Source organism: Canis lupus, chromosome X, assembly GCF_003254725.2.
Source record: "Canis lupus dingo isolate Sandy chromosome X, ASM325472v2, whole genome shotgun sequence".
Taxonomy (NCBI): domain Eukaryota; kingdom Metazoa; phylum Chordata; class Mammalia; order Carnivora; family Canidae; genus Canis; species Canis lupus.
In genome coordinates this window covers 82,982,407-83,004,660 of record NC_064281.1, presented here as the reverse complement: position 1 = coordinate 83,004,660, position 22,254 = coordinate 82,982,407, and the positions used below count along the sequence as shown (strand labels likewise).

At 41.1% G+C, this 22,254-nt stretch overlaps 1 protein-coding gene across 1 annotated transcript in view; it reads left to right on the top strand.

Annotated features, from left to right (window-relative positions):
- GUCY2F (guanylate cyclase 2F, retinal) overlaps positions 1-21,398 on the top strand; it is a 98,374-nt gene extending 76,976 nt beyond the window's left edge. Inside the window, exons 14-19 of the mRNA XM_025431863.2 lie at positions 1,242-1,416; positions 7,343-7,441; positions 10,563-10,657; positions 17,321-17,409; positions 17,499-17,587; positions 20,513-21,398. Coding sequence (XP_025287648.1) covers positions 1,242-1,416; positions 7,343-7,441; positions 10,563-10,657; positions 17,321-17,409; positions 17,499-17,586 — 546 coding nt within the window. The 3' untranslated portion in view covers position 17,587; positions 20,513-21,398. The remainder of the gene's footprint in view (positions 1-1,241; positions 1,417-7,342; positions 7,442-10,562; positions 10,658-17,320; positions 17,410-17,498; positions 17,588-20,512) is intronic.
- Positions 21,399-22,254: the final 856 nt, after the last annotated feature.

Below are 22,254 nucleotides of genomic sequence, written 5' to 3'. Positions count from 1 at the left end.
CAAAGCCACACAGTTTGTAAACAGTGCAGCTGGGATTCTAACCAAGGCAGTATGATATCAGAATTTCGTGGTCTGAACTATTGCACTGTTAGTGCAGTTTTCTAGAAGAACATGGATTTTAAGTGGATCCAACCTTGGTACTAGCTGAGTCTGACTGGCACATTTCATGGAAGTCCTTCCAGCTTACTTGTCTTTTGGATTTACTCAAAAAGCTTCAACTTAGTAGTTACCTAAAAGAGTAAGCAGGGATCCCTGGGTGGCGCAGCGGTTTGGCGCCTGCCTTTGGCCCAAGGCACGATCCTGGAGACCCGGGATCGAATCCCACGTCGGGCTCCCGGTGCATGGAGCCTGCTTATGTCTCTGCCTCTCTCTCTCTCTCTGTGACTATCATAAATAAATAAAAATTAAAAAAAAAATAAAAGAGTAAGCACACTTCTTTTGGGAAGATGAGGAATACAGATTTCCCTTTCTTTACAGGTGTCTCAAAGGAGTTGAGGGCAGGTATTGCTGCCCCTTAGAGATGTGGCACTAGGAGACGAGGCGGTAGCTGGTGGAAAAAGATTCAGTTCTCATACCAAAGGGACTACAAAACTAACTCCATTATATTAGCAAGGCAAAGCAGAAAGACCCCTCTTTCTTTCCCTTTCTCTATACTTGCCTTAAGGCTGACCTAGCTCATTTACCTAAAGTCTTCTAGAGAAATACTTGCTAGAGGAGCACCATATGCACTTTCTCCTGGGGTGCTCTTCCATGGACATATATGGGTAGTCCCAGAAATCTTCCCTTTCCCTTCCCTCAGGAATTACTTTGGGCCTGATAGTTCTCTAGGGCTCTCCAGGAACCTGTAAAGTAGCTTCATTTAGAATCTGTGGGTGTGGGACCTAAACATTAATATATATATTATATGTATTATATAATATATATTATGTGTATGTGATATACATATGTAATTACATACATATGTATATGTATGTAATGGACATATGTAATACATATGTATATATGTATTAAATACATGTATATATGTATTTTTGACATAAAGCTCCTTAAATGATTCTAAAGTGTAGTTAGACCTTGAACCTCTGACAGTCTCTCTCCATCTTCTTTATTTCACAAGAAATAAGCCTCCCTCATACCCCTTAAACTCTGTAAAACAAACACACACACACACACACACACACACACACACACACACACACACATGTTATTTGCCTACTTATTCTATTTCCCCTGATTCCCAGGTAGAGACCATTGGAGATGCTTACATGGTGGCCTCAGGGCTCCCAAACAGGAATGGAAGTCGGCATGCAGCTGAGATTGCAAACATGTCCCTAGATATCCTGAGCTCTGTGGGTACCTTCAAGATGCGACACATGCCAGAGGTGCCAGTCCGGATTAGAATAGGCCTGCATTCAGGTAACGAAAGCCAGCTAAAGTAAGAAAAGACATGCACATGTACTTCAAGGGAAAATTAGAAAAGGTGGGGGAGGATAGTTCTTCTCTGATTACTGGCAGCTGGATTATCTAGGCGTCTAGTGCTGCCTAATTTCTTTATGCCTACCCAAGGTTTATTCTCTTCCCAGCACCTGTACTAACCCAGTGGGCAGCAGTCCTTGTTCTAGGTACCAAACCCTTTCAATCGACCTTTCTTGTTTGAGACATTTCCTATGTGCCTCAAGGGAAGACTAGAAAAAGGGTAGTGCACCCCTCAATACTTTATACTTACAACTTCCCTCAACTGGCTTTTATGACATGCTCATCACTCTCTGAATGCTTTTTCTCCATTATACTCACTGGCTCTCTTAGCAACTTCTGCTCTCTAACTGTGGCTGCTCTCCTATTGTCTGCAAAGCTCTGAGTTGTGGTCTCCTTGCTCTCTGCATGTCTTGATTTCTGTTTCTCAACCCACTTCATCCTGGCTTTCATTTTCTACCATTGTCTGATCATCTCTTCTGTTTCTGTCTGCCCCTTAAATATTGATAATCCCCCAAAGTTCTATCATTCATTCACTTTTTTTCTCCCCTTACATACTCTTCTGTGCCATGTCTATGGTTTAACTACCACTTGTATGCTGATGACTTCCAGCCCCACTTCTGCACATGTCTTCTCCCTTAAGCTTCAATCTTGTGTATCAGACTTGCTGCTGAAATTTCCATCTGAATGTTCTATGTGGATCTCAGACTCAAATCTGAAACAGAATTATTTTCTTCCCACATAAGCTTCCTCCTCTTACTGTATTCTCCATTTCAGTTGGTGGCACTACCATTCACCTAGTTAATCCAGTTAGTCTTGGGAGTCATCCTCCTTGACTCTTCTCTCACCCTGAATTTCACCATTCAACCATTTACCAAGTCTTAAGCATCTTATCTTCTAAATATTTCTTGAATCTGTCTTGTCTGTATTTGCCTCTCATGATTCAAGTCTAGGCCACCAGCATCTTTTGCCTGGATCACTGCAATAACATCTCCTTGCTTCTACTCTTGCTTCTTTCTATTGATCCTTCTTATAGTCAACAGCATAATCTGTTTATATGTCTCTCCTTCATTAGACTTTAGGCTTCTTAATTCTTTGGGGAGGATGGTGCCCAAGTGGCTTAATCACTTGAGCATCCAACTCTTGGTTTTGGCTCAAGTCATGATTTCAGGGTTGTGGAATTCACACTCAGCAGGGAGTTTGCTTGAGATTCTCTCTCCTTCTCTCTCTCCCCCTACCCCCTCACTTGCTTGCACACACTCACTCTCTAAAATAAATAAAAAAAATATTTTTTAAAAGTTAAAAAAAAATTTAAGTAGGCCCATGTAAGCCTTGAACTCATGACCCTGAGATCAAGAGTCACATGCTCTACTGACTGAGACAGCTGAATGCCCCTTTTAAAAAATTTCTTAAGTGGGTTGCATGGGTGGCTCAGTGGCTGAGCATCTGCCTTAGGCTCAGGGCATGATTTCATGGTCCTGGGATCGAGTCCCACATTGGGTTTCCTGTGGGGAGCCTCCTTCTCCCTCTACCTGTGTCACTGTCTTGCTCTCTCTGTGTCTTTCACGAATGAATAAATAAAATCTTTAAAAAAAAACAAATAAAAAATTTTAAAGTAATCTCTACATCTAACATGGGACTTGAACTCACAACCCCAAGATCAGGAGTCACTTGCTTTACCAAACAAGCCAGCCAGACACCCTTAGACTATAAGCTTCTTGATGACAGGAACCTTATCTTTTTTTAAAAAAAAAATTTTCATTGGAGTTCAATTTGCCAACATATAGCATAACACCCAATGCTCATCCCGCCAAGTGCCCCCCTCAGTCCCATCACCCAGTCACCCCAAACCCTCGCCCACCTTTCCACTACCCCTTTTTTGTTTCCCAGAGTTAGGTGTCTCTCATGTTTTGTCACCCTCACTGATATTTTCAGTCATTTTCTCTCCTTTCCCTTTATTCCTTTCACTAATTTTTATATTCCCCAAATGAAAAGAGGCCATATAATGTTTGTCCTTTTTCAATTGACTTATTTCACTCAGCATAATACCCTCCAGTTCCATCCACGTTGAAGCAAATGGTGGGTATTTGTCATTTCTAATGGCTGAGTAATATTCCATTGTATACATAGACCACATCTTCTTTATCCATTCATCTTTCGATGGACACCAAGGCTCCTTCCACAGTTTGGCTATTGTGGATATTGCTGCTATAAACATCGGGGTGCAGGTGTCCCGGCGTTTCATTGCATCTGAATCTTTGGGGTAAATCCCCAGCAGTGCAATTGCTGGGTCGTAGGGCAGGTCTATTTTTAATTCTTTGAGGAACCTCCACGCAGTTTTCCAGAGTGGCTGTACCAGTTCACATTCCCACCAACAGTGCAAGAGGGTTCCCCTTTCTCCGCATCCTCTCCAACATTTGTTGTTTCCTGTCTTCTTAATCTTCACCATTCTCACTGGTGTGAGGTGGTATCTCATTGTGGTTTGGATTTCTATTTTCCTGATGGCCAGTGATGCGGAGCATTTTCTCATGTGCATATTGGCCATGCCTATGTCTTCTTTGGTGAAATTTCTGTTCATATCTTTTGCCCATTTCATGATTGGATTGTTTGTTTCTTGGGTGTTGAGTTTAATAAGTTCTTTATAGATCTTGGATACTAGCCCTTTATCTGATATGTCATTTGCAAATGTCTTCTCCCATTCTGTAGGTTGTCTTTTAGTTTTGTGGACTGTTTCTTTTGCTGTGCAGAAGCTTTTTTATCTTGATGAAGTCCCAATAGTTCATTTTTGCTTCTGTTTCTCTTGCCTTCATGGATGTATATTGCAAGAAGTTGCCATGGCCAAGTTAAAAAAGGGTGTTGCCTGTGTTCTCTTCTAGGATTTTGATGGATTCTGTCTCACATTTAGATATTTCATCCATTTTGAGTTTATCTTGTGTATGGTGTAAGAGAATGGCCGAGTTTCATTCTTCTGCATGTGGATGTCCAATTTTCCCAGCACCATTTATTGAAGAGACTGTCTTTTTGCCAGTGGGTAGTCTTTCCTCCTTTATCGAATATTAGTTGACCATAAAGTTGAGGGTACACTTCTGGATTCTCTATTCTGTTCCATTGATCTATGTGTCTGTTTTTGTGCCAGTACCACACTGTCTTGATGACCACAGCTTTGTAGTAAAACCTGAAATCCGGCATTGTGATGCCCCCAGCTATGGTTTTCTTTTTTAATATTCCCCTGGCTATTCGGGATCTTTTCTGATTCCACACAAACCTTTTTTTTTTTTTTTTGATTCCACACAAATCTTAAGATGATTTGTTCCAACTCTCTGAAGAAAGTCCATGGTATTTTGATAGGGATTGCATTAAATGTGTAAATTGCCCTGGGTAACATTGACATTTTACAATATTAATTCTTCCAATCTATGAGCATGGAATATTTTTCCATCTCTTTGTGTCTTCCTCAATTTCTTTCAGAAGTGTTCTGTAGTTTTTAGGGTATGGATCCTTTACCTCTTTGGTTAGGTTTATTCCTAGGTATCTTATGCTTTTGGGTGCAGTTGTAAATGGGATTGACTCCTTAATTTCTCTTTCTTCAGTCTCATTGTGAGTGTATAAAAATGCCACTGATTTCTGGGCATTGATTTTGTGTTCTGCCACACCGCCGAATTGCTGTATGAGTTCTAGCAATCTTGGGGTGGAGTCTTTTGGGTTTTCTATGTACAGTATTATGTCATCTGTGAAGAGGGAGAGTTTGACTTCTTCTTTGCCTATTTGAATGCCTTTTATTTCTTTTTGTTGCCTGATTGCTGAGGCTAGGACTTCTAGTACTATGTTGAATAGCAGTGGTGAGAGTGGACATCCCTGTTGTGGACAGGAAACTTTTCTTACTCATGTTTGCATCCTGAATGCTTAGCACACAGCAAGTGTTCAGTATTTTTCTTTTAAAGAAAAGTCCTCACCTCTCATTTGTGCTTCAGTTCCACATCTCCAATGCTCTTCAGTATATGTCTTCTTAGATGGTTCACCATTATTTCGAATTCAACATGTCTAAAAGTTCAAGTCACCTTTTCCACAAACCATAAGCCCACGCCAATTTCTTCATGGTTGTTAGCCAATAAATCTGTTGATTCTCCTTTCACAATGTCTCTCTTTCACCTCCCCATCATCTCCTTCCCTGTATTCACAACCTTATGCTTGCATTATAGCAACAGCCACCTAACAGGTTTCCCTGATTTTACTTTCTCCCCTTTTAATGCATTCTATACACTGATCTGAGAAGAAAAAAGGAAAAAATCATTGTCACATAATTCCCTGCTCAAAATTCTCTAGTGGTTCAAGGTCCTCAATCTTGTGCAGCCCAATATTCAATCTTGACTCCAGTTTTTCCCTAGCCCCTGAACTAGGCTGACTGCTTTCTCTAAGAGCTTCCCAAGATTCCATGCTCAATCTAAACCACAAATCTATGATTCATGTCCCTTTTCTCCTACTCAAATCTTACCCACCCATCAAGATTCAAATAAAATCCCGCCTTCTTCATTCTTCTTGACTGAACCATGTCCTAATAAGAAAACCCTTCCCCCCCCCAAAAAAAGAAAACCCTTCCCATTTTCTAAATTATTACAGCACTTTTGCTTTTACCATTTATGTTACTTCAATTATACATTGTCTCGGGTTGTTGCTTAGTTGCTTCTTGTTTAGTAGTCTCTTCTCTTTGACTATAAACTCGTAAAGAACTGAGACCATGTGTTACATTTCTTTTTTATTCATCATGGTGCCTTAGCTCAGTGCTCTATTAATGCATATGAATGGGTAAGAAATGAATTAGTATGAAAAACGTAAGTTTTGTAGTTCTTTTTTTAATATTTAATTCATTTATTCATGAGAGACACATAGAGAGAGAGGGAGAGAGAGACAGACTCAGGGACACAGGCAGAGGGAGAGGGAGAAGCGGGCTTCATGCAGGGAGCCTGCTGTGGGACTGTATCCCGGGTCTGCAGGATCAGGCCCTGGGCTGAAGGCGGCGCTAAACTGCTGAGCCACCTGGGCTGCCCGAGTTTTGTAGTTCTTATTTATTTTTATCCTTATAAATTAAAGAAATAACTTTTTTTTAAAGAAATAACTTTTTGAAGCAAAAAACAATTTCTTTTTTAAACTCAGGAAATAGCAAAAAGATAATGTTGAACCATTTTAAATAGAAACAAAGCAGAGTCCAGAAATGTAATGGTGGAGAACTTTCTAGATACTCCTGAATTAGGTTTTCAAAATGGTCTCTGAAATTTTTTTCAAGTAATGTTCACTGTCTGAACACCTAACATGGCCATATTGAAATGTAAGAACAAAATACATTCTAATGGCAAATAGAAAATGTTCTTAAGGGCAGCCCGGGTGGCGGTTTAGCGCTGCCTTCGGCCCGGGGTGTGATCCTGGAGACGCGGGATCGAGTCCCACGTTGGGCTCCTTGCATGGATCCTGCTTCTCCCTCTGCCTGTGTCTCTGCCTCTCTCTCTGTGTGTTTCTGTCATGAATAAATAAATAAAATATTTTTAAAAATTCTTCAATTATCTATGCATATTGCTTGTCCATGTTCCTAACACAAATGATTGAAAATCAATTCTACTTCTTTTCAGATTTTCCAATTGTCTTAGCAATAATTCTCTTGGGAAATGAATAGCCCCATGAGATCCCTCTTTCCAACCCTAAGACATAACAAAGGCTCAGTTTTTTTTTTTTTTAATTGCAACAAACATGCTTGGATCCTGAGTCTCTGCTGAGGCCTTTCTGGTTTGGCTTTTATGCTTATTTGTCCCCGTTGACAGATCTAAGCATCTGTCTGTATACCTGTTGACTATAATGCCAACTGACTGCTACTCTACAGGGCCAGTTGTTGCTGGAGTGGTGGGCCTTACCATGCCCAGATACTGCCTATTTGGAGACACTGTGAACACAGCTTCTCGGATGGAATCAACAGGGTTACGTGAGTCTCTAAGTGATGGGATGGGATGGTAATCTCCTATCGTTGAAAAAGTGGTTATTCTTCAAGAGAGGGAAGGAGAGCAGAATACCTGATGTTTTAATGTTTTTTGAAAAAGTAAGATAATTTGAGAAGATTAAGATTTTACACACATTTTTTTCCTGGTTTCTAATGGCAAGCCAGTAGGGGGTGATGTTGTATTAAACATGTACCTTTCTTGTTACAGAAATGAAGCTGTAGCTAAGTGACACTGAAATAGTCAATTTGATTGAAGCAACTAAAGATGTCCTTTGGGTAAAGAAAAAAAAATGGCTAGCCTAGTGGGTTCGGGGAAGACATGTTTAGAAAAGAGAAAGTAGGGGACTGGCATTTTTAGTTTTTCAAATAGTTTGTGGAGACACACACAGAATCAGCTGCCTCCCACCCAAATGCTGTTTGCTGCTCTAGTCCTCTTTCTGAACTAGTTAGGATCCCAGGAGTTCTGGTTTTATCAAATAGCCCCATTGAATTTAGCTAGCAATAATCCCTCAGTCTAAGGAGCTTGGAATTTTGAAATAATTAATTCCAATTTGCCTGTATATAAAACCTTTAGTTTCTATCAAAACAGGCATGGTGTCAAAATACCATTTCTTTCCCCCTTCTTTGAGAATAAAACTGTAAACATTTACGCCATCTGTCTGTTACTGGCACCTCTTTATTGGTTATTTTCTGCTGGTACTAAGGCAATGTCAGAATCACAACATACCTTTACCTTTATCATGGTTGAGCAAAAATTTGTTTATACTAATATAGGAAAAGCACAGAAAACAATAATAGGTACTATACACAGGTTTCATGGGTATTCTATTTAAAATCACTTAAGCTCGTAGAAGCCCTGGCTTTGGCAGCTGCTAGACAAGATAAACTCTTCCCAAACTCCAGCAGTATATGCAGACTAGTCCCTGATGATATGGTGGCCTATATCACAGTGGGTGGTGCTCTGTCTGACCCCACTCCTCATCACTCATGTGCAGAAATGGGCTTGCACAATGGGTCCAGTCTTAGTCAATCTAGCATGTGCGGCCATGATTAAGGAGGCAGCACAGAACTTAGAAGCTGTTGTCAGAATAAATTTTCTCACATCTGGGAAAGTCTTCGAACTCCACAGACATGGCAGAAGCCATGGAAGTAGTCATCCAGGAACCACTGCATGCATATGACTGCTCTTAAAGTGCAACCCAAGATGAAGTGAAATTGATCATGGAATCACAATGCAGATTTGGCACAGCACACTGGACTGATGTAAGCTTGTAGAAGACTGAAGTCATATTCTGGTCTGCACCAGGGAAACTCCACTCACTTCATATTGGAAAGAGAGCTGAGAGCAGAAACTGAATTTTCAGATTTAGGTAGCACCTTGTCCAGTGATCAGCTAGGAAGAAGAAAAGAGTGAATCATACACAGCAATTGTTTGTTAAGTACTGACTATGCAAGGAAGGCATTGTGAGGGAAACAAAGAAGCAGACATATGTGGTCTCAGCACTAAAAGAGCTGGTTAGTGTGCTTTTCTGGAAATTAATGACTGGGACCAAAATAGGGCATTAAGCTCCACACCTGACTGAAGATTTGTAGAGGTAGCCTCATGTTGAATATGAGACCAGGATATGTCATAGGTCTATTAAAAATTAATTTCATCAATATCCACTTTATGCCCAGTTGAATTCACTTACTCTGGAATAGAAGTAGCTGGTGACCCAGTTCTGGAGTGATTCTCCTTGCCACACCCCTGAGTGCTAGTTGGAATGAGCTGTCTCTCTCTTTTGACCTGTGTATTCCTCGCTAGTAGGATTATGACTGACCACCAGATGCTAGTGGAATGGGGCACAGGGGGCTGGCTAGCGGGGCACCTAGATGAGCATGTGGCTTTTAGGAACCCTTTCTGAGCAGAGGTTTTGGGTGACCATGGATTAGTGAGTAAGACACAAATAACAGTATTGAGCTCGAAGGAAAGTTATGTTATTATGTTATGTTATTATCTGCAAGTTATTACGAGAACACATAGAAATTTCTTGAAATTCTTTCCAGCCATGCCTTCCTGCTTAGATTGTTCTCAGCTTCTAAAAGAATTATTTTCTCAAGTATGTGTGGGAATAACTCTTGGACTTGTATTTAAGACTCAACTTGAACAAGATCTTACTTCATAGGATAATACTTTTCAAGAAAGTCAAGGATACTATCTGAGTTAATAATAAATGATTGTTCTTCACCAAAGAATTCCACTTAGTTGCTACATAAAATTTTTAGTCATAGTCCACAATGTTAACACTCTTATCCCAAGTTGGGCTCATTAGTTGGAAAAGATACACTCGTGTGTGTACACAGCTAGATGCATCTACCCAAAGGAAATTTATAAATCTATAATTGCCATAGAATGTTGACAGAGATCTTGGGGCATTTTTTTTATTGATGTTATTTTAAGTGCAGCAGTATTGGAAGATAGTTGTACGAATGTGCATGTTAAAAGACACCCTTTTGTCTCTTAAGTAGGATATATAGACCTCGGGAGCTCTGCTTTAGCAGTAGCCTGTGGATGAAGCTGCTAGAGCCTAACTTCCCTCTGAGGAGGTCACATTTCAGCTGAGAGCACAGTAGTGGTAGCTGGTTTCTCAAACACAACCCTGGAGTTAAATTAACACCTTTCTATTGCATGGCCTTTCATCTGAGATAGTGTGTAGGAGGCTGATAGGTGCTATAGCTAACACCTTATTTGGGCCTGGAGAAGAAGGCCACCACTCTCTTTTCCTCCTCCTGTGAAAGCCTACCTGAAGCTCTCTCTCTCTCTCTCTGGGACTTTCCTTAGGGTCTCCTTCATTTAGGAGGGGGGACATAAAGACTGCTAACTCTGGGAAACGAACTAGGGGTGGTGGAAGGGGAGAAGGGCGGGGGGTGGGAGTGAATGGGTGACGGACACGGGGGGTTATTCTGTATGTTAGTAAATTGAACACCAATAAAAAATAAATTAAAAAAAAATAAAATGTGTAGAGTCACTAAAAAAAAAAAAAGGAGGGGGGTATTTATTACATTAATATTTTCTCACTGATTTTACCTGGAAGAATCCAAAATCACACCTGTCTTTCTTTTACAGCCTACCGCATTCATGTCAGTCATAGCACGGTGACAATTCTTCAAGCTCTGAGTGAGGGCTATGAAGTGGAGCTTCGAGGAAGGACAGAGCTCAGGGTATAATGTCCTTTTGTGTGTGTGTGTGTGTGTGTGTGTGTGTGTTTGTGTGTGTGTTTGTGTGTGTGTGTGTTTGTGTGTGTTTTAATCAAACCACTTGGACACATCTGCCGAAAGGGTTTACCTGGATGTCTGAGACTTAGAGCTATAATTTGGGCAGAATTTCCAAGCCAATTTATGGTCCCAAGAGAGTGTTCCTTTTTGCCTCAGTTTTCTTCTCTTTAAAATATGGCTACAGTGAGGAGGATTGTTAGAACTCCTTCTGAATTTTTCAGACTATGAGCTGCATCTTTCTTTCTTAAAGGATTGCCCAGAATTTGGCTTTTCAGTGAGTTGCACTATTATTTACATCTTCTAACTTCCATTTTGTTTCATCTTTGGCAATTCCAGACATGATTCAATAAGCCAAAGTCTATTTGCCTGCTCAGTGGTCACCTTTCTAATTTTTCATCCATACCATTGACACCCCCCTCCATTTACAGAGTGGCTTTATGTCTTTTCCCAAGGACCAGGAGGAATAAAGTCAGTTCCTGTGAAAGACAAACATTTTGTAGCACCTTTTCTCTGTTATGTCTATCTCTTGATCTGGGATTCAGGATTAGATAATTTTCCCTTTTCTTTCTTTCTTTTTTGCCATCTCCACTGGATTCTTTTCATCTTCCTCTGGTAACCCCAGAGCCCCTGGCTTCTCCATTTGTATGAGACTCTAGACATCTGATCATCTAACTTTTTCATTTTTAGACAAAGAACCAAGGCCCAGAGAGGTGAAGTAACTTGATCAGGGTCACACAGTCAATTGATGGCAGAATCAGGCCAAAACCCAGGAGGTCTGACTCCTCACTCAGTGCTCTTTCTATGGTACCATGGTGCATGAGAGTCATTTTCTCAGTGATTATACTTGGGCAAAGCAAAACCCAGGTACTGAGTGATGCACACTTTGCTCCTGTCATTGGCAAGCCTTCCTCAAATAGTGGCAATTTACATGTAAAAGAATTTCAGAAGTTAAAGTTTGGAAGGTTTGATTCTAGTTGATCACTTCCTTTCCTTGCTAGTTCTAGTTTTTCACTTCCAATGGATCCTAATATCTTCTAGCAGATGGGATGAGTCATTTATGAGTGGACAGAGGTTCTTTTCCCACCTCTCCAGAAAACTCAGTGAGATGATGGGAGTGGCAATATTATTTGAACAGTGAATCACATCACTCAAGGCTTTTGTGATCCCTCTCTATATTGACATTTCTTAGCAGAGGAGGATAAAGGTGGCTTTATTTCCTGAGGCACTTTCCTCTCAGTATTGCTGGGCACAGATTCCATCATTTAAAAGCTGAAGAGCTGAAAAGGTGACAATTTTGCAACTGAAAAGGAGACATATGCCCACACCCCCATGGTTTTTATTGCCCCCCAAATTCCAGTCGGGAACAATCATATCTTTGGAATAGACAACTTCTTCATTGTTTTTTACATTTGTTTTTATTTAAGTTCGATTTGCCAACATGTAGTATAACACCCAGCGCTTATCCCATCAAGTGCCTTCCTCAGTGCCCATCACCCAGTTACCCATTGCCCCCTCCCCCCCTCCCGCACCCACCTCCCCTTCCGAAACCCTCTGTTTGTTTCCCAGTGTTAGGAGTCTCTCATGGTTTGTCTCCCTAATTTTTCCCACTCAGTTCCTCTCCTTTCCCTTATAATCTCTTTCACTATTTCTTATATTCTGCCCATAAGTGAAACCATATGATGATTGTCCTCCGATTGGAAGGACTTTAGATTATATTCTAGTGTGATGAGAAACAATAGGAAAAATCACCCTTTGGTTTAGTGATAAGATTGTAGGAAGGCAAAAGGGAAAGAATCAAGACAGTTAATCTATTGTGGTATGGGGCATCTGGGTGGACAGTTGGTTAAGTGCCCAACTCTTGGTTTTGGCTCTGGTCCTGATCTCAGGGTCATGGGATTGAGAGCCCATCGAGCCCAAATAAAATCTCAAAAACAAAACAAAAACAAATCATACCTTTGGGTGTTTGGAGTACAAAAGCAGGGCTACTTCAAAAGGACCCTTTGCAGCTTCACAGTTTTCCTTACCCCAAGGAATTTGGGAACATGCTATAGCAAGCTGGAGGAAGAGGCAGGGAGAGCTTCCCCTAAGGCCATGTCAGACTTTGCTTAGTGAGGTGGTAGAGGCTTCCTGATTGAGAGGGAGATAATGAGAGAGAAGGGGGGGCAGGGGAAAGGAAGGAGCAATGTGAAGAAAGAAGAGAATAGGAAGTCTCAAAGAAAGGAGAAAATGGGAGGTCCTTTCTGCCTCTGTACCTCTGCCCCCAACCAGAGGCAGGTATTGGATATTACATACTAGGGACCAGGGGACAGAAGACTCCTTGCTCTTTGGGGACATGCAATATATCCCAATAAGACCATCTCACCAGCACACTTCAGAAATTCTAATTCAACATTTCCATCCCTTGTTCACTTTGTGTTGCTAGAGAGCAAGAATCACTTTAGTACATAGGTCAGAAGGGCCACATTTGATAGCCTTTGTGATGGCAAAGATGGTAGTTGAAATCATCTTCTCCTTCCAGCTGACTGATGCTTGAAATTCCTCTATCAGAGCTTCTTCTCTTGGACTCAAGGATTGGATCCAATAACAACACTCTTTTCCTACTCTATCTCCTTCACTGGAGTGGTAACACTTAGTTGTTTCCCCTAGTGGAATCAAAGGTGTAGATTGGATTGGGTGAGAGAAGAGAACATAGTGCAGTTGAGTAATTAGGTGGGTGGGGGTTACAAAGAAAGACATCAAACTGAGAAAGCTGAGGTAGATTGGGGAAGGACTCATTTAGAGTTGACAAGCTCAGCCTCTGAGAAGTTGTCCTACTGCCTGCTCCAATCCCCTCTGTACTGGCAACAAATCATCAGTGTGTAACTGGCCAATTCTATTTTTTAAAAATTTCTTTCCTAATTGCCTAGTGATAAGTCGTCTTATTACCTCTTCTCTTACATGAGTCCTATTTCAGTTATTGTTTTTCTGACGTCTGAAGCTTCTTGCTGAGCCTTTGTATATATCTAGGCTTATCAGCTGTATTTACTAGGGCCTCTTAGGTACATTTACATTCTGAGAAGACTTTCCTGAATGGCTGTTCTAAGCCAGTTTATGTCATTGCCAGAGGTGGACACTTGTGACCTTGTCTCTGAATTCTGGGGCCAAATAGGATTTGATTGTCAGGCCCCTAAGCTGTAGTCCTGTTTGATTTGTGATTTCTCTTTTTCCCCAACCACTTCCACCCCTATCATCAACACCTAACACTCATATATATGTTTGCACATGTATAAGGATGTGCACACACACATGTGCACATGCACACATATACCAGCAATTGAGCTAAGGAGGTTGGGGCCACCTGAGTGGCTCAGTCACTTAAGCATCCGACTCTTGATTTCAGCTCAGGTTATGATCTTGGGGTTGTGAGACTGAGCCCTGTGTCAGGGTCTGTGCTAGGCATGGAGCCCACTTAAGATTTTTTTTCTCTCTCATTCTCCTTCTGCCCTACCCCAACCCCCATCTCTTAAAAAAAAGGAAATAATGAGGTTGTGTTGGCAGAGTCATGAAGGTCAAAATGTCTGGTCTCTAATTCTTGTCCCATCAATGACTCAATGTGTGACACTGGACAAGTAATTTTATCCTCTCTGTGCTTCCATTTCTTTACATAGAAGCCTCTTCTGACCTGTGATTATCAGGAAGCTCATTAATCACAATCTTTAAAATTCTCAACAGTTGCTTTTTGGCCTCTAGACCTGTCCCTTGACTCCAGGGTGTTGGAAAAGTTACATGGTATAGAAAGAAGAGCATTTAAAATTTGGAGTCTAAGTTGTTAACTAGACTTACTGTGATGAACATTTTACAGTATACATGCAATATATATCAAATCATTATATTGTATACCTGAAACTAATATAATGTTGTATGTCAGTTATATCTCAATAAAAATAGCTAACTCATAGTAAAAAGAAAATAAGTAAAACTTGGACTCTAGTAAAATTGGGTTCAAGTTCCAGCTATGCGTGCTTATTGACAAATCATTTAATTTCCATGAAACTCAGTGTCCCTCTTTTCAGAATGAAGTTAATAATAAGCCCACCTTCTAGAGGTTTTGTGAGAATTAAAAAAGACAGGATATGCCAAAGTGTCTTAAAAGTGTCAGGCCAAAGTAAGATGCTATTATTTGGGGGGGGGGGGTTTCCAGGACTGCCTAGGGATTGATACTAAGTCAAAGGGCTTGCTTTAGGTTTTAGTGGTTGCATACTTGTTTTCCCCCTTTTCTCTCTTTAGCAGAATTTTGGAAATAGGGTGGGTAAACAGAGAGCTAGGATTCTAAGAATTCTCCTGGATGGGCTCCATAACCTCAGAGAGCCCCTGGGGCTCCCCTGCATACTCTTTGATTTGGAAGCTTGCCTGAGTCCATAACACTCCCATTTTCTTTTGCAATCATTGGTTTTGGCATCCCAGTGTGTGTCCCAGGACTCACCCAAATATCTGGACAATCCTGGAATCTACAAAGCTCCTTTGGGGATTGGCATGCTGTGCCTATAGTCTCTAGATCTCAAGACAAATAGCCTAATATGCTTGGGAGTTGGGATCCTCAAATTTGAGCTTTAAGAGTATGTTTTAGCAAAGTGAGGTCCAATGACACCTTGAGTATTCCAAGTACTCAAGGATTGAGTTTTCCAGTTAATGGAATAGTCTATGTACTAAACAACTGTTCTGTATGAGACACTGTACTAGGTACTGTGAGGAAAAGAACTTAGGAGGGCAGAAGATTTGGGCTTGTATTTAGAGCCCAAAACATGGCCTGATAGTGTTTTTATTTAACGACACTGTGAGCTTCTAAAGCACAGAGCCATTTCTGTATTTCTACACCTGGTATAGTGAGGGTAGAATAAATATAATAGGTGTTATGAGTATATTTTAAAGTTGTTCACTTCTGAAAACAGAGTGGCTCCAAACAGTCCAATTATTTGAGGTTTAGGGTGAGTTGGTTGCCAGCTAGTGAAGATTGGGCTGTTGTGGTATTCTCTTCCTACTTGCCTATAGTGGGCTTATTCAGAGCCTTGAGCCAAATACCTGCAAAATGCTTTTAGATTCTTCCATTAAATGTGCTTATTATTATTATTATTGTTGTTGTTGTTGCATTATTGTTAAGGGATGAATATATGTGATATATAATAGAGAAAAATGAATTTGATATTTAAAGGGGGTCAAATCTAACTGAATTGCTAAGTTAAACAATTTAGAACTGTTCCAAATGAGATCAGCCAAGAGTGAGACCATATTTCAGGTTAATGAGTTGGAAACACATCCCATTACTTTTCTCAGTCTTAGTAAACACATTTTTTTCCCTTATGGGTTGGAAGAAATGAAAGAACAGTTGAAAGACAATTGAAAGGAGGAGAGTGAAACACATTGAGAAGAGTGCTTGTTGGAAAGAGGGGAGGGTGAAGCAGAGGCAGAAAACTTGGCTCCTCTGAGGTCATCACTTAGGCTCTGGGGTGACCAGATGGAGTTTACACTCCTTTTTTCTTCTCAGAATCCATGGTTCTCGACAACCAAGAAACTGGGCTGTAGATGGAGGCTTCCCTGGGGTCTCTCTCTACCTGTGAAAATCCCTTGGAAGGAAAAAAGAACACTGCAGAAATGTAGACTGCTTGGGACACCTGGGTAGCTCAGTGGTTTGGTGCCTGCTTTCGGTCAGGGCATGATTCTGGATTCCCCTGATTGAGTCCCACATTGGGCTCCCTGCATGGAGCCTGCTTCTCCCTCTGCCTGTGTTTCTCTCTCTCTCTGTCTGTCTCTCTCTCTTTCTCTGTGTGTGTGTGTGTGTGTGTGTGTCTCATGAATAAATAAATAAAATGGTTTTTTTTAAAGAAATGTGGACTGCTCTAAGCAGCCAGGATGCCCTGGCCTTTAAAGTTGCACAGCCTGCTTTCCATATCTATTCCAATTTTTGAATTTCGTGAGAGCCTTTGGCGAGTGTTTGGGGGAGATAGACTCTGAATATTTGTACTCTAGATACAAAAGACAATGGGATGCCTAAGGCTAAAAGATCAGGGCAAAAATGACAAACAAAATCTTGAATTCAGCATCCAGATATTTGGTTTCTATGAAGCCAAACAACCACACATTCCCAACGATGGAGCTATGTGACAGTGGGTAGACAAAGCATCTGGATGACAGCTTCAAATGGTGTTCATTTTTCTTTTTCTTTCTTTTTTTTAGAGAGGGGAAGGGGCAGAAGGAGAAGGGGAGAAGGAGAATCTTAAGCAGGCTCCATGCCCAGGATGGAGCCCGATGCAGGGCTCGATCTCACAACCCTGAGATCATGACCTGTGCGGAAATAAAGAGTTGGAAGCTGAGCCAACTAAGCCACCCTGGTGCCACCAAATGGTGTTAACTTTTCATCTGCTTGCTGTGTCAGCTTATGGAACTTGCCTGAGGCTCGGGTATATATAGTAAGGAAGCTGTGTAGGAAGGAAGACTCCAGGGAATGGTGACGAGGGTGAAACAGAGCCAATTCTGAGCCCAACTGAATGCTTATACCCCATTGACCAGAAAATAAGGAAAATTGGGAAAATCGGTTATAGCATGTTTAAGATTTTCTGTATTTTCTATAATAAGGGCAAAGGCACAGAAGAGACTTTCTGGCTGGTTGGAAAAAAGGGATTCACAAAACCCCTTCCTGTGCCCCCACCAATGGGCAAAGATGGGTAAGTAGAGTTCACACTTAATTAGAGTCTTCCTATGTCCCACTCTGCTCCACTGTCTTCACTATTTTTGTGTCTCTTCTGCCCCATAGGCAAGTGGGCCATGGCTTACAACCAGTAGAGATTGCAGCCTTCCAGAAAAGAAAAGCAGAAAGACAGCTGGTGAGAAACAAGCCATAAGGTAATGGCCAGCAGGAAAACAGCGCATAGGAGTTTGCCATATTTTCAAAGCTGGGGCTCCCTTTGGCATGGGTGCCCGTCTAAGCCTACACTCTGTTGGCAGAGTGTGATGGAGTTGGTGAATTTCCAAGCTCCACTGAATTGAGCAAAAACCTTGTGGAGAGGCCTGTTGCAGAGCAAGCTGAATTTGAGGGAGGTCAGCTGCCCGGCCTGAGAGGCCCTTGCTTCCTGCACAGATAACACATTTGAATGTTAACAAGGCTGGCCTTGTCATTCAGTTATCAGACAGGTGCACCTGTCTGTTTCATTGTCAAGTACCTGGACGACATGATGAGCCACCTCACGTCTTTGGAGATTCACATATATCTAAGCAATACAGCAATATTATGATGATCCCCTTTTCCCAGGATCCATTGGCAAGACCATCTTTTAGGGGATGTTATGTCACTTCCACTGGAGGCACTACTTGGTCCCTTCTGAGGTTGGCATTGCCAACCAAAATAAGATTGGTTACTCCTTGACTGCCTGGCTTGAATTCAGGACAATTTCCCCCATTGCTCCTTCTCCTACAAGAATGGTATGATTATGAAGCAGCAACAACAGCCTAATTATCAAGAATTATCCCCATATATTTATCTCTGAGGAATCCATTGCTTTCTGGGGCTCCTGTCAGTATCTCTTCTCTATCTTACTTTCTTATTTTCTCTTTTATGGAGACTTTGACCCTAAGACCCATTGCTCTGTCCACATATTATTGGAAATAACAAGATTCTGAATTAAACATAAGGGCATCTTCATACACTCTATAAACTCCTGCTCCCTTGTTTCTTAGCATATGTTCTTAGCATAGTTTCAGAATAATCACAATTCTAGCAGCAACTGCTAAATACACATATATTTTGTTTTCCTATTAGCCTCTGTTGATTTTGTCAGCTCTCCATGACTGATTCTCTCCTAAAGAAACCCAGTGCGTCTTCATTTCTCCAATTATCACAGGTACCCTCTGTAAATCATAATATTTATGCTTCAGAAAGGCTTCAGTACTGAGCATGCGGCTGCCCTGCAGCCCCCTATAAAACCCTCTGCCGTCCTGCCACCTGGGATCTAGCTCTGTTTCTTCCTATTGGTCAGTACAAGCAGATTAAGCAGCTGGGACACACATTCATCTAATTTCCAGTATCATTCTTTCCCCTGGGGAAGGAAACACACAGACACACATAGGCACACAATCTCTTTCTCTATCTCTCTATCTTTCTCTCACAGCAAGAAAGGTCTTGGAAGCTCTTTAAGGGTTTTCCCTTTGATGGGGTGGCATAGGCATTTTAGGCACTGTGCAAGAATCTATCTGTTCCTAAAAATGTTTTGGAGTTTGTAGAAGACACTGCAGCTGACTCACCATCACTGGCTGTGTGCTTTGTAGTGTTTTCCCAGCACTGAAAATGGATGTGCCTTAGGCCATTTATACTCACTCATCTGGACCCCCTTGATAGAGGGCAGGCTTCTATGGGCTGTGAGTATATGGGATGGATTGAAGCCAACTGGCCCCAATGTGGATTTGACCTCTGATCTTGGCCTCATTAGCACTTATGCTTTAATTAACATGTTAATTGACCACAGTGGCCTTGGCAGACTGTGCAAATCACAAAAGTCCTCAAGAAAAGCACCCTTGACAAATATCAGAAGGCTTGATCCAGATCTAAGAGCTCTCAGACATCTTGCTTCTCTCATTAAATGTTCTATGTTGATGTCATCCAATAACACCACCTATTCTACAATGTTACCAACTTTCTATGAATTTTCGGCTGACTCCTAGTGAGATAGACACAATTCACCGAAGACCCACAATATCAATGAATGCCTTTCACCCGTTGTTGTCATGGGAGTTGTTAGGGGAAAATCTGAAACCTTTAGGGAGCCCTCTGTGGTCAGACGTGGAGGAAAGAAAGATGCTGTGAAAGGGGCACAGCTTTGGTGAACTGACTGCTATGGCTGCCTCTCAGGCAGGGCCATGCTGTCTACCTAGTAGCTCCTTTTTCACGTCCCCAAATATCTACCACGTTCCAAACCTTCCTAAAGGTTATCATGTCATCTAGTTATTTTCCCTAGAATTTCACCAATTGGGCTTCATTTGGTATGTTTTTTTCATTTGGTATTGATGAAACTTTTAATCATAGATGTACCTTTTGGAGGTTAAGAGATGATTAATCACTCATACCAGAGTGAAGGTGAACTGAGCTAGATGTTCAGGAGCACTTGGAAGTTTCATTCTGGTTAGGACCAGGAGCAATGAGGAAGTTTGGCAGCTATGAAGACTAGAAGGTCATAGTAGATGTCTTTGGACAACATAAGAGCAGTGGATCCCTGGGAGATGGAAGAAGGGTGAAAACAAGTACAGGAGTGGAAAAGTCAGTTTAGATTTCCCCATTTTTAAGTCTTTGCTCTGGGTTTTCTTTGGACACAAAGAATGGGAAGAAAGCATGCTTTTCCATCTGCTCTCAGGACCTAGGACCTCTGCCAGAGCTCTAATATAACTGCTTCATGTGGGTTAAATCAGCCTTTGCAGACTGGCCTAGAAACCTGACCACCACATATATAACACAGTTTCTATGGAGCAACGCATTCCAACTTCCAAATCATTGACTTATAAATGTTTAGGACACATCTCATTAGTAAGTTAAAGATTACTTATATATTAACATGCCCTCTTTTTTGTTAAATTTGTAAAAACCCTTATAAATAGCAACATCTAGCTATGCAGACCTGACACATATAATGTTTATTTGTTCAGCAATCCAGGAAAGTTTAGCAATTTGCAAGCTCTTTGCATAGAGTGGCGTTGTGTGGCTTGGAATCATTCATATTGAAATCCTGTGAAAGGCCTAGGATGGAGAAGGTATACTTACTGTGTTCTCTTTCTCCTACCCAGGAGTGAAAAGTTGTGAGATTGGAATCTTCTCTTGGTGAGGCAATGGAAAAACTCACTCCAGTTCAACAAATTGTTCTGCCTGGGCAAGAAATTAATGAATTACTATACAACCCTCTGAGGATGACCAGTCTATGGGGTTATTCAAGCCTAATTCCAGTGAAAGGGGGCTCCCGGAAAGTAACTTTAATAAGTTTTGTTCATTACACAGCTATCACCAAAAAGGCCATTTGAATGTAAACTGCAATGGATATGAAACCTAAGGAAGAGTAGAGAACCACCTCCAAGTTTAGTCATTGCAAAACAGCAGGCCCAATTTGGACTAAGATAAGAAGGTCTCTATTTTCACAGAAAAAAGTAGGAGGCACTTTGTTTTCTTTTTCATTTTGTTTGAATCTCTAGAAAGTATTTAATGAGCATAATTTATAACTCAGATACTATGAGATTAGTGCCAGGAAAAAAAAACTTCCAGCAAACATACATCTGAATCTCAGTCCTCTGTGACCTCAGTTGACTGGAATGCATAGGAAGTAGAGGGAAGGAGAAGAGTCTGCTTAATTGTGTTGTTTGGATAATTGAGGGCTAAGAAGAAGTTCCTTTGTTTTCTTATTGCTTATTATTCAAAATCTTTCCACAACTGTCATGGTCTCTTTTCCTGTGTAAGTAAAGAGAATCGAAGCAACATAATTGAAGTCTTTGCTAGATAGGTGAGGAGCTCACTGGGCCTCAGGGTTATATTCTGAACATGATGGAAGAGATGTAAGAGATCTTGTCAGGGTAAAAGATACAGAAGTAGTGGATTGAATTGAGCAATTTCCTTTAAGTTTTATTCTTTTTCTCCCTTCTCCTGCCGACCCAGCCTTTTAAGCCCCTACCCTGCTCCCTAAAATAAATCCCTTTGAACATTTGTTTTTACTTTGTGCTCTTAGTTTTCCAGATTCTACTTTCAAGGGGTTATTGGCAGTGGCTTGCCACAGTCACATGGACCAAAGCAATAAGACTTAAGTCATAGGCATGTTTAAAATAGTTAAGCAAGCTTTTCCTCCCTTTTATTATAAAAAATAATCTCTTTATTAAAACAGCTGAACCCAAACATATCAGCCAGTAAAGCAGTTAATTCTTTTAGAACAAGCCTTTTTTTAAAAAAGAAATGCCTAGAGTATAACTTGATACCTTTCTCACTCATATTTAATTTTTCCATTATCAACTGACCCTGAATCTAAGCTTAAAGTCAAAAGCTCTTCCCGGCAGTTTCCCCACTACTTTCACTCAAAGCATCCCTGGACTTTTCACAGAAACTTAACCTCTCTCAGCCTCAGATAGTCTCTTTACTACGCTAGAGCTGTTTGAGAGGATTCAGAAAAGGCTGAAGTTACCTTTCAGCTTCCTTGATCAGAGTTTCTAATTCCTTTTTCTAGGCATGGCAGAGGAGTAGACATGAAATATCATCCTCTACTTGTAGCTAGGTCTCAGTCAAAAGCTGAGCTTTTAAGAATTCTAGGAAGGAAAAAAAAAAAAAGAATTCTACAGAGGCAAGGCCTAAAGGAAGTTTCTAAGAAAGATATCAACTCAAAACCAAAGACTACTTCTCCTAGAGGAGGTAGCACTGCCCTCTAGTATGAATTGCAAGGATCATTGAAGGCAAGGGTAGGGAATGAATGGGGCTGCAGCTATAGGCTCCATGGATCAGAATTCTCTCAAACCTAATCCAGTCCTTTAGCCTAGGAACTATAGCTCTGGGCTAG